Below are 15,230 nucleotides of genomic sequence, written 5' to 3' on the forward strand. Positions count from 1 at the left end.
CAACAACTGCAGGCTCTGTGTCTTCAGGGATGCCAGGTCTTCTGTGAAGAAATTAGATGAGCTCTGTTCCCTGTATCATTTTATAGAAATCCAGTTTTATTGAAATAAGCAGTGTTTTAATGTAAAAATATGGTCAGAGTAACTGTCAGCCTTCAGAGTCCATGTCCTCAACAGTTTCTGCTTTGAGCCTTTGGTTCCCTGTTAGTTTCTTCTCAAACTCTTCTTCACTAATTTTTCCCTTTTTTAATCTTTTCAAGAGTCTTGTGTCATTCAGCAACTCTTCCATATCCTCATCTTCAATATCAGAGCCCTGTTGGAAGTTGAAAACAACAAATTAAACACAAAACCGAAAGGTTTTCATTCTATACAGTTGAACACAAAAAATCCTATTACTGACCAGCATCAGTGCTGAGAAGTTGTTTCAGTATTTAGCTTTAAAAACCTCTATAATTTTTTTAAGCTTTGCTTGTCCAAATCCTAAAAAGTTATTTTACAACCATCAGTTCCACCAGACTAAAATCCCAGGGCTCTCTGCCAAAGACTACAGTAATCATTTGCAGTTTAAGGGAATGGACACAGTTACCTCTTCACGCTTCCTCTTAGCTGTTACTTTCTTTTTCTTCTCCCTCTTGGCTTTCTGCTTTGACCATGCTTTGTTCTTTACAAATTTCTTTTTCCCTTGGTTTTCTTCTCTTTCTTTCCTTTGTTCTTCTAATTTCTTTTGTCTCTGCTTTTCTCTGTTTTTATCCTTATATGAAATGGAGTCTGTATTGACAGTGACTGGAGTAAAGTCTGGAAAACATTTTCCTCTTAGTTCAGGCATCTTTGGCATTTTTAACAATGCAAAACCTCTGGCAAGACTGGCAAAATCCAGATCTGTTGAAATAAAGATTATAAAGTCAGTTTCCTGCTGGATAAAAAGTTAATTTAACTGAGAAAGAAAGAAAAAAAAAAAGTCAACATTATTTTAAGGTATTGTTTGCACTCTATACTTTAATATTAGCAATAGTACGACGTCATTTTTATTTGTGCTTTTATCAGTTTGGTCAAGCTCCATATTTAAACGTTGTTTCTTGAAACAAGATGCTTGAAAGAAAAAAAGAGGTTTGTCAAAATCTGATGGTGCAGGAAGTGAATGTGAGATCAAAAATCAGAAACTGAAGCTCGTAGACAACACCACTGTTGCTTTTGTTATCTGAGAAAAAACAGTGAGAGGTACCGGTAAGAATTCCCCTGCTGGGAATTACCTTTGATCCTGAAGATGAGATTACATTCATGTTTGGCATAAGCCTGGACATAAGACACAAAGGCTTTCATCCCTTTCTCAAACACTGCCCTGTCAGCTAGAGCCATGGACTTCAGCTTGGGGAGAAGATCCAACACATTTGTCTGTGGTTTCATTTCCTGCATGGGACACTGGGAACCACAAAATAAATAACAAAACCAAAGGAAAAGTTCAAGCAAATGATGTGAAATGCACTGTGAAACCTCAAACACCACACACTTCTTGCCCAGTTAATCCCCAGTCAGCTTTGAGCCCCTTTCCCTTTGGTCACTCCAACACATGAACTGACCATCAGCCCCACACAGCAGCTCCTGGCCCAGCAGGGGAGTTCTGACACTGCAGCTCCACAGAGGCAGCACCTTCATCTCTTGCTTCATCAGCCTCTGGTCACATTAGGAGGAGTCCAGAGAATTCACACAATTAATCCCACAAATGCAGGAGCAGGCATGGGGGATTGCAGGAGTTATAAGTAAAGAGCAGAGAGGCTGCAGGGTGTGAGCTGCTGGTGGCAGAGCTGGGGCAGGACCATAAGCCAGCACTGCCCTCCTGCAAATGCTCAATTTACACTCTTAGGAACAAAATGCCTTTCCTTACTCATTGCATCACATGTTCCTTCTACCAACCCAGTAGGTAACACTGGAGGAATCCTGTTCCAACTGCATTTGGTGATTAATAAGCAGCTCTTGCCTTTTAATTCTGCACCTCTGCTAAAACATTACCCACGTGTACAACCCCAAGCTCTACAAATTCTGGTTTCAAAGCTCCTATCAGTAAGTCTGTGCCCCTTGCTCTTCCCTGCTTTAGGGTAGAATAAAATCCTACTCACCTTTTGGTTGATGGAGAGGAAGTTAATGTAGGATTCTTCCATGGGAAGCAGAAACACCAGAGCACTGCCCACGTTGCCGATCCGCGCCGTGCGACCGCAGCGATGCACGAAGGCACTGAAACGACCCAGCAGGAGAGTTTAGTTTGATTTGGGGGCATTGGGCAAACCTTGTGGGATGGAAAACACTACTAAACCAACAGGAATTAGCAAAGTGTAACACAGGAGAGGTGTGGCAATCCCACTCAATTGTTAGGCTAAGACAAAGGTTGTCTGTTTAGGGAGTGAAGTTTGAGCAAGTTGTAGGAAGAATTATGACAGCAAAAGTTAAAATCCATGGAACAGCTCCTTTCCTGTGAGCTTTCAATGAACCACTCCTTGAGGAGCTCTGTCCCTGCTCTCATCTCTGCTCTCCTTCACCCCAGTGTCTCCTCTCACTTTCCCTGAAATTCTCACTCAAAGCCTTACCCCAGAGTAAGAATCACCCACCTGACCGACACATATACACACCACAAAGTCATTTCAATTCACAGCAGTGACAACAAAAACTCCAGTTTCAGCCTCCCTTGCTCCTGCATTGCTTTGTGTGTTCTCTCAGATTGACCTCCAGGAAGTGATTAAATGCATTTTGTGCAGTTTTTTGTTCCTAACTGATACCTGCACAGCACAGTAACAAGAGCACACAGGGAGAAAAATGATCTCAGGATGTGAAGTTGTACCTGGCACTGCTGGGTGGGTCGTACTGCAACACCCAGTGCACCTCTGGAATGTCAATGCCACGGGCCATCACATCTGTGCACACCAAAATGCCCCTAGGAGGAAGAAAAAGTATATTTTCATTAACCTGTCATTTGGGAAGAGCCTCCTCACAGCTGTGTGTTCTGCACCTTCACATTTTAAAACATTCGGGGTTTTTTAAGAGACAAAATATAAGGTAATTGCAGCTTTCACCAACTAAGATTCTATACAACATTATGAAAATTATTGTGATTTATATTACATTTCTAAGACAAATCAATTGCCTATTACGAATTCCAAATTTTAAACCAGCACTGCAACCACCACAGTTGAATGTATTATAATAAACATTTAAATAAAAGACTTAAGACTTGAGTGACAATTTTAGCAAAACTGCCATGCTGTTCTTTTCACCAGCTGTTCTTACAATCTGCTGGTAATTATTTTTCTCATAATATAAAAAGCTAAAACTCAGGTCCCATGCAATTAAAAAAAATGACAGTTGATGAGGCAAGAGTTTAACAGCATCCTGCAAAGCTGCCAAAGAACATTTCCCTGTGGGTAGGTTACAGCAATGTGTTACCATGTTCTTGTTCATACACTAATAAAGAAATATTCTGGTTGCTAATCAGGAAGAGCTTATTTTTGCTACCAGTTTATTTAAATATCAGAGCTAATAATGTGTGATTGTAGCAAGTGCAGTGTGCTCACCTCCTGTGCTGCCACGTGGATTATCTAAATTAGGGTGGAGATGCTCCAGTCACATTTTCCCTTGGTTTGTGGTGATACTTTGGGTACTTTGGGTACGTCAGCACAATTTGTGATATTATCAATTCACTCAGAGCCACCCTGGAGCATCCTGAGCCATCCTTTCCCACTCAGTAGCAGAGGAACAGTCAGACAAAACCACCTCCCCCTCACTCTTTTGCCTTTTCACTGTTCCCACCTCCTTACCCTGGGAGCTTCCGAAACTCCGTGAAAATCTTGTTCCTCTTGTGCTTCATTTTCCCGTGGATGCTCATTATTTTCACCTGTTTAATTAAGGATTCCAGAGCCTTCCCATAGTATTCCACACAGGCACATGTGCTGTTGTGATAAAGAGCAAAAGGTTATGCTGCCTTTTTAATCAGGTTTAGGCGGTCAAGCTAGAATTTCCCAAGCTCTTTCAAAAATATACCCTTATTTTTGTCTAAAATTAACTATACCCTATTTTTATTTCAAGTTTTATTTAAAATAAAATTGCACATAATTTTAATAATTAACATATAACCATCTATAATGTCTTACTTTAAAAATGCCTAAAATATCTGTTTTGCTTAATGACATAATCCTGACATGAAGCAATGATTAATCTCTTTTTAGGCACCATATTCTAAAAAAGAAGCAGCTCTCAAAATTAACCACTTTGAAAATAATTGTGTCCTTTGCAACAAAGGGCACAGTTTTGGAACTGAAGTAATTAAACACCAAACTGAAGTAATTAAACACCAAAATGTTCTCACAACAAAACACAAACAGAATTACCTGAAAAAGACCAGATGTTTTTCCTGTTTGTGCCGCCGAAGAAAATGCACCAACTGGTTAAATTTTTCATCTGCCTTGCAGATCTAAAAAAAAAACCAAAAGAAAAACATAAGAAAATGCACTTTTCCTCCTCTGTAAATACGATTCTAAGTGTGCCAAGACTTAAAATCTTACTGATAGAACCAGGAAAAGAGGAGAGGGAAGAGGAAGCTCTGCCAGAGCCCAGGCTCACACCATGTAATAGTTCTCCAGGCGTGTTGGGGTTTTCTGGGTGTTGGTGGCTGCCACTCCCTTCTCCTTGACCGAGATGCGCACGGGGTTCCGCAGCCCTGCCCTCACCAGGTTCTCCACCTCCTGGGTCTGCGTGGCTGAGAACAGACCTGTCCTCCTCTGCTTGGGCAGAAACTCCAGGATGGCATTCAGGCTGCAAGGAAGCACACGGAAAATGTGATTGTCCCATGGAAAATGTGGCTGTCCCATGGAAAATGTGACTGACCCACGGAAAATGTGATTGTCCCATGGAAAAAGTGGCTGTCCCATGGAAAATGTGGCTGTCCCATGGAAAATGTGATTGTCCCATGGAAAATGTGGCTGTCCCATGGAAAATGTGGCTGTCCCATGGAAAATGTGACTCTCCCAAGGCTTCCCTTAGGAAGAGGTTGGAAGTAGGAGTTTACAAGCAAAATAGGTTTTGTTATCACATGTCAAACTCCTACTGAAATAATTATTTTAACTCTGAGAGAAAGAGAAAAGAGAGATCAAAGCTTATTGGTTAAAGTGTTTGAAGCCGTTCTGGTGTGGGAATAATGGTATTTAACCAAGCATTAACAGAGATATGCTAGCACACATCTCAACAAAGGAAACTCTGTATTCATCCACATCTGATTCTCCTCTCCCTTAGCAACAGCTTTGTGCAGTTACAGAGCAAAGATGGAAGAACAAAACAGAACAAATCCCACTTTGGAGGCCACTGCAGGCCACACTCATCCACATCCATCACACCCCAACCTACTTAAGTAACTCCAGAAGAACCACCAGAATCTATAATTTCCACACCTTGCTTCAAATCCCATGTCTAGGAGTCTGTCTGCCTCATCCAGCACCAGCACCTCCAGAGCCTTGACACAGGTTGCCAGGTCCAGCCCATCTGCTTTTCTCCTGAACAGATCCTCCAGGCGGCCCGGGGTGGCCACGATGATGTTCCCTCTGTTGGTGCAAACACACAGAGCAATTCCTTCACTGCAGGGTAAGGAATCTGGGAGAACTCCTGATGCTGTTAGCACAGCCCTGCATTCTGCATTAACCAGTTTCATTCTGTCATCTTTAACTGCATCCATATTTCTGTGCTTGTCAGATGGATGGGATGGGGGGAAATGCCCAGGTGAAAGGACATCCTCTGTGGCAAAAACAATTTAGACTAGAAAGTATGGAAAGCAAGTATGGAAAGCAACTGTCAGCTACAGGAAATATTTGGTATATCCATGCAAAAGCCATTGGCAAACAGGATTCCTTCAAAACTCCACCATCAGTATCAGCACTCACCAATTTCAGGAAATTAATGAGCAAGGAGAAGTGAAATATTCACTGAAGGCACTTTTCAGCTCTGTTCTTCAGCCAAACAGCAGATAAATGGTGCTGATGGCACATAAGAGCCTCTCCTCACTCCAGGGGCAGACCCCACAATTCCCCAGCTCACCCCAAAAGATTCTGCCAGCACCATCCCATTGCAGCAGGGCCACAGCTCTGGGCTGAAACCCCTGACAGGGAGAAAACCACAGCCCTGAGACACTGAAAAACAACTCACCCATGCTCCTTAAACTTCTCAACATCTTCCATGGGGTTCCTTCCACCAATTAAAAGAATCTGACTAAAGCAATAAAACAGAAAGATTTGGGTCATGTTTAAGTTTTGCTGGTTCACCAGTGACAGGGGGAACTGTGCTCATGGAAATGATGAATTTCACCCACCTGAACATGGGGAAGTGTTTTGTGAAATGGGACAACACCTCATCAATTTGAATGGCCAATTCCCTCGTTGGTGTGATAATTATAGCCCCAACCTGCACGGGAAAAACAGGAATTTATGGGGAGAAAAAAGAAAGATTTGGGCAGAATCTTCCCTTTCAGGCTAAGGGAGTATGAGCCATGATTTAGAGACTGGTTTCAGACAATACATTTCCACAGAGACACAATAAAGTGTAAAAAACATCCAAAAATGTCTATGAAAGACTTTATATCAAGAGCAGCATCCAATAATGACATTTAACAGCAAATGACAGTGAAGTTCCCTACACACTAAAATGTATTCAAGGTCAATGGATAATAAAAAGCTTTCAAATCTCACTTGTATCAGTGTATTCCATATTTTGGGACATTTTTCTAACAGTTCAGAAGCCTGTTCTGACCATGTCATTTGTATCTAAGTGCAATTAGAGCCCCTCAATTTTATTTCCAAGTTTTAAACAGTTTATTGTTGCTGTTACATCCAAGAGCTGAGCACACAGTCACTCTGTGTGCAGGCAATTCTCCTCATGGATACTTCCCTTGAAGTTCTCAAATCTTCCTGGCACATCACAAAAATACACTCAGCACTGAATATTTTAATCTCACCTGCTTTTTCTTTAATTTTTCTTCCCGTCTGAGAAGAATTTCCAGTATGGGAATGACAAATGCCAAGGTTTTCCCACTGCCTGTGACCTGTGAGAGTGGAAACAGTGTAAATCCTCCCTCAGCTCCAGAAAGAAGCCTGGAAAACACTGAGCTGGAGGAAGGAAAATCACTCACCGCCTCTGCAGCCACATCTTTGTTACTCATGAAGAGCGGGATGGTCGCGGACTGATAAAAAAAGAGAAGCAGCACATTGAGAAAGTGAAGCAGGGAGAAATCTCAGCGAGGTGAAACTCCCCCGAGACATCGTGATTTATTAAAAAATTATGGATATTGATCTAATACCAATATCCAACTATGACGGACAAAGACTCTCTAACAGTTTAAAGTTAGAAAGTGTATGTTTATTACGACCACTCCCAAATACACACCACAATTTACAGATGATCACAGGGTCTTTTATGTACAGGAGTATTGAATACCCAAAACACAAATGCATATTCATAACTCTGGTACATCCCATTCCTCACTTTGTATGGTAATTAGCCCAAAACGCCATCAAGCATGCGTAGTTTGTTCTTTAAAATGGGTCAGTGGTTTTTTTTATAGGGTGGGGTCCCAAAATGATGAAGTAAGATGGGTCTTCCTCCCTTTGACTTTTTAACCTTTAGTGTTAGTGACAGCTGAATCCTGTTTTTTCCAGGACTGTTTGATTTATGATTGTATTGTATTCATGGGGTCTATTGATCATTCAGGATGCAAAAGCCTAGTTTGACAGCTTCCCTGATTTATCAGATCCTTCAGTCTGGCTTCTGTTAACAAAAGGGATGCTTTAGCTCCCTTACTTCAGCGATATTTATTTTAACTAAAGTCTTTAATTCTTCTAAATCAGTGCTTCATTCAGAGCTCGCTGTGAACATCACTCAAGGAAAGGCGGCGGGAAAGCCACGGATGAGGCTCCTCCCGCTGCTGCAGCACCCGGTGATCGCTGCGACCGCCACCGGCCCCGACACCGCCCGCGCCCTCCTCCCTCAGCCCGGCCTCCCCTTCCCCGACTTCCCCGCACCTGCACCGGGGTCATTTGGTGGAAGCGGAGCTCCCGCAGCGCCCGCAGCACGCCCGGGCTGAGCGGCACCGGCAGCGAGCCCCAGCCGCCCTCAGTCACCGCCTCCATCTTGGCCCGCCGGTGTCACCGCCCCGCCGCTCCCCCGGCCCGGGGCTGGGGCGCTCTGCGGAAACACGCACCGCGGCATCTCCCGTTCCGCCGCACATCAGTTCCGCCAGGATTGTCCTTTGGATTTAGCAAAAATTTCCTATTTTTATGAGGAGCTGCCTATCGCAGTGGGTACTTCTGCTGGTCTTACGGCAGCGCTGTGCCACCCGAGTAGCCAGAACCTAAATATCAGTTAGCTGATATTTATTCTACTGGCCCCCAAAGCAGGATAGACTCTGGATAAATTGATGATATTCTGAGCAAACAAGGAATTACAGAACCACAAGAAAATTCTGGAGTCATCCAATCTGAGCCCTGGAACAATTCCAGGTGGGTTTGGAATGTCTCCACAGGAGGAGAGAATCCATAACCACCTCAGGCAGTTCTAGAGCTCTGCCACCCTCAATGGAAAGTTCCTCCTCATGTTGGATATGGAACTTCTTGTGGTTTAGTTTATGGCCATCACTAAACAAATAATTTATAAAAACCCCTTTGTGTTAATCTGTACTTCCTCAAGCTATCAAAGAAAAAAAAAAAACCACAAATCTGCTTTTGCTTTTTTTTTTTTAAAGAATTTGTTTATTTATCGAACCTGGGTCATATTTAGATTCACAAGCAATTTTTAAATGTACATCTTAGAATTCAATTTTTCAGTGTTTTACACAAAAATATTGGCACACAACAGTTGCAATAAGGTGTAACAGCCACCTCTCTGAAGAACTGCTGCAAGTGTTTTTGCCCGAGGTTGAAAAAACTTTACCTGGAACATGAAAACCTGTAACAAATTTTAAATTAATTGTACAAAACTGTTGTGTGTTACTTGTAGAGGCTCCCCCCTGGAAAAGACCCCCACCCCACCCCCCAAAAATGATTACAACTAATATACATCAGTCACAACATAATCCTGGCTCAGCACCCACATCAGACGCTTCTGAAAATTTTTAAACCAATCATCAGATAACTGAGGAAAGTAACTTTGTACAAAAACAAATCTACATGTGCCTGAAAAAAAGAAAAACACACCAGTATTTAGCATTCATTATGCTAATTCTGATCAGATCATGGCAGAGTTTGCCACTGCACTTAAATACAAGGGCTGCATAGCGTGGATTAAACCCCCAGGATCCAGAACCCTTTGGCCTCAGGAATCCAAATTTCCTGAACATTTCTGCCCTGGGCACTGGGCAAACAGTCTGAGCTTTGGACCTGCAAAAGCCAAAGGGTTCAACGAGTGTTTGCCAAGACACTGCACACAATTGGCTTCCAAATAAAACCTTTAGAGAGACTAAAAAACCGTGTAAGGAACATTTGGTGATGAGCAGAGAAAAAAAAAAAAAAAAAAAAAAAGCAATTTCATATCGACTATTTAATTAAAAAGAACTTTGGGAAGAAGTTGATATCATTAAGACAGTTGCTGATGACTATCTTTACAAACAGCAACTAAGTGTGGATTTTAACCTTTTCCTTGGCAGTTTCTGTGAGTGGAGAAGGGATTATTTCAATTTCAGAACACTTACTGCAGGGTTAAGGATGGAAGAATGCAAACAGTCACGTTAGGGCCTTGTACCGTTTCCCTGGACAGAACTGCAAGTGCTTATGGAAACAGGGAAAGAAGTTAGAAAAGACAGAACAGCTTCTTACTACAGTGAGTTACAGAGTTTGCAGCTTGCCTGGACCTTGCTTAGCACACAGACTGGGCAGATCTCAGTGGGAAAAAAAAAATGATGCCAATAAAGTGACAAGATTTCAGCACAGCTTTTGCTACAGAAGATATATAAAAACAATTTTTTTTTCTTTCTTAACTAGGAAGGAACAGAAGCAAATTAGTTTTACAGTTCAGTAAAGAGGGTTCAGAAACTAAATGACTTTTTTTTTTCTTTTTTTTTGATTTTTTGTGTGTGACCAGGATGTTTGGTAGAGAGTGAACTGAAATCCGGGACCACGGAAGGATCTTAGACCACCCTTCGGACTTCAAAAAACCTCTTCAGGTAGTAGATTTGTCCCAGTGTCATGGCAACTAGTACAAGGGCTTCAAAGAATGACCAAAGAACCACTCTGCTGTTTGTGTTGTCATTAACTGTTAGGAAAAAAAAAAAAAATAAAGAAGAAAAATTTAGGTAAGTAACAAAGCATTTAAACCATTCTGGGATGAAAGTGGAACACTGCACATAAAGGGTTTGTGTCAGGGGTCCCTCAAGGGCCCTGCTGAGGGAGGGATTTTGTTTTTAAACCCACTTTGGACACACACTGCAGCATCTTTCTCTATTCTGCCCACCCTTCTGGCCTCTGAGCTGCCAAACAAAGCCTCTGGCTTTTTCAGTCTCAGAGTCAAACCAGGGAACTTCTGATCTCTGGTCCTAAACGTTCAGATTTTTCTTAAATCAGACCATTAGCAACAAATGTCGCAAAACTGGAGATATTCAGAGCTTCAAATAATTGAGGAGACAGTGCTTTTATAGAATGTTGTCTTTTCACATGAAAAATACTTGCCCTTGATTCTCACCCATGAAAGTAACAGCAGTTCTGCTCTGTTTCAACAGAACATTTCAAAAAAGAGACTTTGGCTCAATTATTAAACCACATCCACTTCAAGGGTGAAGTAAGAGTTCAACCAAACTGGGAACCAAATTATGGAATGCTTTGGGTTGGATGGGACCTTAAAACTCATCCAGTCCCACTCTCTGCCATGGGCAGGGACACCTCCCTTGAGCACCTCCAGGGATGAGGCAGCTGTACCACACTCACAGGGAGGAATTTTCCCCAGTATCTGATCTAAACTTCCTCTTTTTCAGTTTAAAACCATCCCCCCTTTGTCCTGTCCCCTACATGTCCTCACACATGGATTAAATTATATCATCACTGGTATCTCCATGAACACACCTCACTCCAAACAACTGCAGAATTCACATCACTTAACCAGATGTCATTTTGTGTAACAACCCTCATCACACGAGGGGAAGCCAATTTAAAGATGACTGCAAGCAACACCTACATTCTTTACTCTGTGGGCAGGCCCTTCAGGATTCAAATGATCATTTTTTTAAGTCTCTTGGAACAGCTCTCATGGAGTCAAATTGAAATGAGCATTTACAAGGAGAGGGGAGAAGGCATTGATTGGAGTCAGACTCACTTGCTCTATGTATTCTTTCACGGACTTCCATGTACTCCTGTTCATGCTTTACAGCTGTCATGGCCACTGCTAACTCGTTAATCATCTCTTCTAGCTTGTTCTGATGAGCTGCAGGAGAATTTCAGAAAGCATCAGAAAGTCTGTTAATGACTGCAAAAGAAACCACCAACCCATTCCAATCAATTTATGACCAGTTAATCCTAATTTCCTGCTGCAGGAGGTCTGACAGTACAGCTGAACTCTTTCTGTCCTCACAGCCACATTCAGTTTTTGTGGCATCACTTTCCCCAACGTGTCTCTGTGGTTTTTAACAAGTGGGAAAACATTTCTCCACATCCAAATAGGAGGAGACACAATCCAGGCTCAGTACAGACCCCACATTTCCATACTTTTCCAGGAGAACAGAATGGAAGAATGCATTGGAGATCAACACCACACACTAACATCTATTTTGCCAATATCATCCAACATATCCCAAGCAAATTATCTCAACATGGCAGCTTTTCCTAGTTGTTAAGCTTGCAAAAAAATAGAACGACTGAGGATTTTAGCTCAAGATCATGATGCTGGCAACATGAGATCACTTTCTGAAGCAAAAAAATGACATCCTGTGATCTTCAAGTTCAGCTAAGCCCAGCACTGAGGGGGCCTGGCACAGGCTTCACTTGTGGTGTGTTGTGAAAGCAGGAGAGGAGTTAAATACCAAACCAGGAGCACAAAACCAGCTTGAGACAGTTCAGCAAATGGAAGGCTCAGAGATCTAAGGTTTAGTGGTTTGACTGTCAAATCACATCCACGCTCAAAGAACTGTCCACACACAGATTTATTAATTAGGAAACTAATTAGCAAAGTTTTCTAGCATCAGGTTGAGGTATCATTCCACAGACATGCCCTGGGCAATCAGCTCTCTTTAAAAAAGTCACAAAATCCAACATATTTTCCTTTCAAGGGACATAGTTGACTTGGAATCTACCTTACTGCAGTTTTATTTGCAAATTAAATGTAAAATTAAATTTCAGATCACGTGTCTGAAAACACACACCTCATGGGGAACAGGCAAAAGAGAGGACCAGAGAATAACACTCATACAAGTTACAACTGAAATCTAAGTAGTTGTGCAAACCACACTCACTTTCCTAATATCTCAAATCCTTTATTTTCATGGCCAGCAGTAAGTGCAGTTTATTAGTAAGAGAAGAAACTACAGTTGCAGGGACAGTCTAAAAACACTCCAAAAATTCACTTCAGAAAATTGTCTCATTGCACTGATATTCTTTACACCAGATATGTGTAGACTCAATAAAAGATTTAAGTGAGTCTTAGAAAAAAATCAAGTTAGGAATGTGCTACTTTTTAAGTGACATAAAGCACTCAGTGCCCAAATTATTCACTTGCTAAAATAAAAAAAAAACAAGAATTTGTTGCCTTTCTAGCTACAGTCAGTGATTTCTAAATAAATTTTATAACTTGCTACGCAATACATTTTTTTACAGCAAATGACAAGTTTCATTTTTTCCCCTGATACAGCAGTAATAATTCATAACCTACAAGCAGCTTATTGCTTCCAAAAGCTTCTAATTGCTCAATATCCCCTTTAGCAATAGAAAGCAAGTGCTGCCAAAAACATCCAGCATTCCTGGATGTTCACTGTTTTAGTTTAGTTCAATCCTAAACTGATTAAAATCTTCTGCCAGCCATAAATAACCACCTGAAGACAAATTGCCATGGCCAGTGCAAGGAGCTGATCCCAAGAGCTGCTCAGGGTATAAACCTGCCAAGGGGAGCCTGCAGGTGCTCAGCATTGCTCAGAATCAGACCTTTTTTTTTTGGGGTAGTTTATTAAAAAGACATTCTCATGCTCCAAACCAAGGTTACAGAGAAAAAGCCAAGTTAGCTGTTAGTGAATGAACATGTGCCAGAGATAAGATGCTAAGGAGCTTTTCAAAAAGCAGTCCACATACCATCCCAGGTATCTCCACCACCTAGAGGAAAGTGTGAGAGATGAACACGGGTACAGGACAAAAGGCTGCAGATAAAACAGTCATTTACACGGCTAAGGGAGAAGTTTTATATTAGCACATTTATCAACTAAGGCATGGAGAAGGCTACACACTGCTGAGCCTACCAGGAACCAGAGGATGGCACTGATGAAGGGCTAAAGGATGGAAGCATTAGTGTCTGCAGATGGCTGAGGGACTCTCTGCTGATTTTGCCTCAAAATGTGTAACCAGGTACTAAAAACATCTGTGAGAGAACAGCTAATTCCACCTGGAGGGAATCCCCTACTCAAGTTCCCAAGTCATGCAAGCAGGGAAAAAGCTCCTAAACTGGAGCTGATCTCCTTCCAGGACTCCTCCTCACCTTCTGTCTCCATGTCCTGCCCCTTGGGAGCCTCCCCGATGTCGATGGTGAACATCACAATCTTGGGGGTCATGGTGGACATCCTGTTGCTGAAGCAGAACTTGTAGGTCCCGTCCATGTGGGCAGCAAAGGTGTATTTCCCACTGGACTCTCGGTCGCCTTTGTAAATCCCTTTGTTGTCAGGGCCTGTGATCTGCGTGGGGAAAACAAAGAGGAGCTCAGGGGGGTTTTATTTCCAACACAGGAGGTTTCCATGAACCATCAGAGCACTGCCAGGCACAGGCACCAACAGCATCTGTAATCTTTGGCTGCTTTGGCACATCTCAATCTTTCCCTCCCACAACTCTCTGGTGCATTTCCCTGCACAGAAATCTCTTTTAAAAAAAAAAAATCCTAAAAACTTCTTGGTAAAGAAAGTCATACAAAAGCCTCTCTTCTCCCCGGCCTCCTGTGGTGGAGATAAGGAGTCAAGAACAAGCAAACCACAAAACCCCGGCTGTTTGCCAAATTAACAGCTGCAGGAGAAACCTGATCTCTGATGTCTGAAAGAAAACAAAAAGGAAAAAAAAAAAGACATTCTCCAATCGACTTCAGACACGCAGTCGGGTATTGTTGCAGTTACCATTTCAAATGGACTGAGGAGCTGAGCTCTGAGCCCTCAGGGTCACTGGGATCCCAAATCCCCATCCCAGCAGGGGCATGTGAAGGGATCTCACCAGAGCCTGTCCTGTGTCATTTCCAGCTGCTACAGGAACCTCAGCAACAACTCTCATATCTGTGATATCCCAAATAAAATACTCTCTGCTCTAGAACATGATGAAAGCCATTCATATCCAGTATTCTCCTCATTTAATTTCCCTTTGAAGATGACTAATCGCTCAAAACTTTCCCGATGCCAACCGGGATTAAAGACAGAATAAAGTCAACACCTTTGGATTGAAGGGGAAGCGCGCTGCTCCTCCACAGGCAGCACCTCATCCCAGAGAACAACCCCGCTCATTCCTCCCGCCAAACAATTCCCGGTGACGAGGCCACACCGAGCGGGACGAGGCGGAAAATCCCGCGGGAAGGGCGGACAGATGGGGCAGCACCGCCTCGTGCAGCAGCGCCAGCGATGACACCCCGCACGGGCCCGCCCGAGGCCGCCCACGCCGGGCCGGGAGCGCTCCCCGAGCCCCGAGCACCGAGCCCCGGGCCCGCTCCGGACACCCCGAACCCCCGCGGGCCTCCCCGATCCCGCTCCCGCCGCTGCCGGGGGGCTCCACACGCGGTGAGGCCGCAGAACGCGGGGCCCGGCCCCAGCACGGCCCCGCTCCCCAAGGTCGGTCGGTCGGTCTGTCTGCCCGCGCCGCCGCCGCCGCCGCCGCACCTCCACGTCGATGTCCAAGAAGCCGCCCTCGGCCACCTCGAAGATGAGCCCCATCTTGGTGCCGGACGGCACGCGCTCCTGGAAGCACTCCTCGGCGTGCGCGTCGATGCTGACGAAATAGGCGGCGGCTGGGGCCGCCAGCGCGGCCACCAGCGCCAGCACCGCCCGCACCGGCGACATG

At 43.5% G+C, this 15,230-nt stretch overlaps 2 protein-coding genes across 2 annotated transcripts; both read right to left on the minus strand.

The window, feature by feature from the left end:
- Nucleotides 1-7: 7 nt before the first annotated feature.
- Nucleotides 8-8,151, minus strand: DDX55 (DEAD-box helicase 55). The gene is made up of 14 exons (XM_083873902.1): nucleotides 8,043-8,151; nucleotides 7,154-7,204; nucleotides 6,980-7,066; nucleotides 6,338-6,429; nucleotides 6,175-6,237; nucleotides 5,427-5,576; nucleotides 4,605-4,794; nucleotides 4,371-4,453; nucleotides 3,801-3,932; nucleotides 2,828-2,920; nucleotides 2,112-2,226; nucleotides 1,248-1,416; nucleotides 584-876; nucleotides 8-310 (listed from the first exon to the last, which is right to left on the minus strand). The coding sequence occupies exons 1-14, from the start codon at nucleotides 8,148-8,150 to the stop codon at nucleotides 146-148; spliced, it is 1,791 nt and encodes a 596-aa protein (XP_083730028.1). The 5' UTR covers nucleotide 8,151; the 3' UTR covers nucleotides 8-145.
- Nucleotides 8,152-8,752: 601 nt separating this feature from the next.
- Nucleotides 8,753-15,230, minus strand: TMED2 (transmembrane p24 trafficking protein 2). The gene is made up of 4 exons (XM_083873983.1): nucleotides 15,050-15,230; nucleotides 13,681-13,873; nucleotides 11,320-11,427; nucleotides 8,753-10,266 (listed from the first exon to the last, which is right to left on the minus strand). Exons 1-4 carry the CDS (start codon nucleotides 15,227-15,229, stop codon nucleotides 10,142-10,144), a joined length of 606 nt encoding a protein of 201 aa, XP_083730109.1. The 5' UTR covers nucleotide 15,230; the 3' UTR covers nucleotides 8,753-10,141.

The sequence above is a fragment of the Zosterops lateralis genome (genome assembly GCF_965231275.1).
Source record: "Zosterops lateralis genome assembly, chromosome: 17".
NCBI lineage: Eukaryota > Metazoa > Chordata > Aves > Passeriformes > Zosteropidae > Zosterops > Zosterops lateralis.

Bases quoted from the DNA above. Each gene is read 5' to 3' on its own strand.
- DDX55 (XM_083873902.1), bottom strand. From the start codon at position 8,150: ATGGAGGCGGTGACTGAGGGCGGCTGGGGCTCGCTGCCGGTGCCGCTC. The intron at 6,430-6,979 runs GTGAGATTAAAA...TTTCCCGTGCAG, and splicing joins AAAAATTAAAGAAAAAGCAG to GTTGGGGCTATAATTATCAC. The intron at 6,238-6,337 runs GTGGGTGAAATT...TTATTGCTTTAG, and splicing joins AAACACTTCCCCATGTTCAG to TCAGATTCTTTTAATTGGTG.
- TMED2 (XM_083873983.1), bottom strand. From the start codon at position 15,229: ATGTCGCCGGTGCGGGCGGTGCTGGCGCTGGTGGCCGCGCTGGCGGCC. The intron at 11,428-13,680 runs GTGAGGAGGAGT...ATTCTCCTGCAG, and splicing joins GCAGGACATGGAGACAGAAG to CTCATCAGAACAAGCTAGAA. The intron at 10,267-11,319 runs GTGAGTCTGACT...TTTTCCTAACAG, and splicing joins TGAAAGAATACATAGAGCAA to TTAATGACAACACAAACAGC.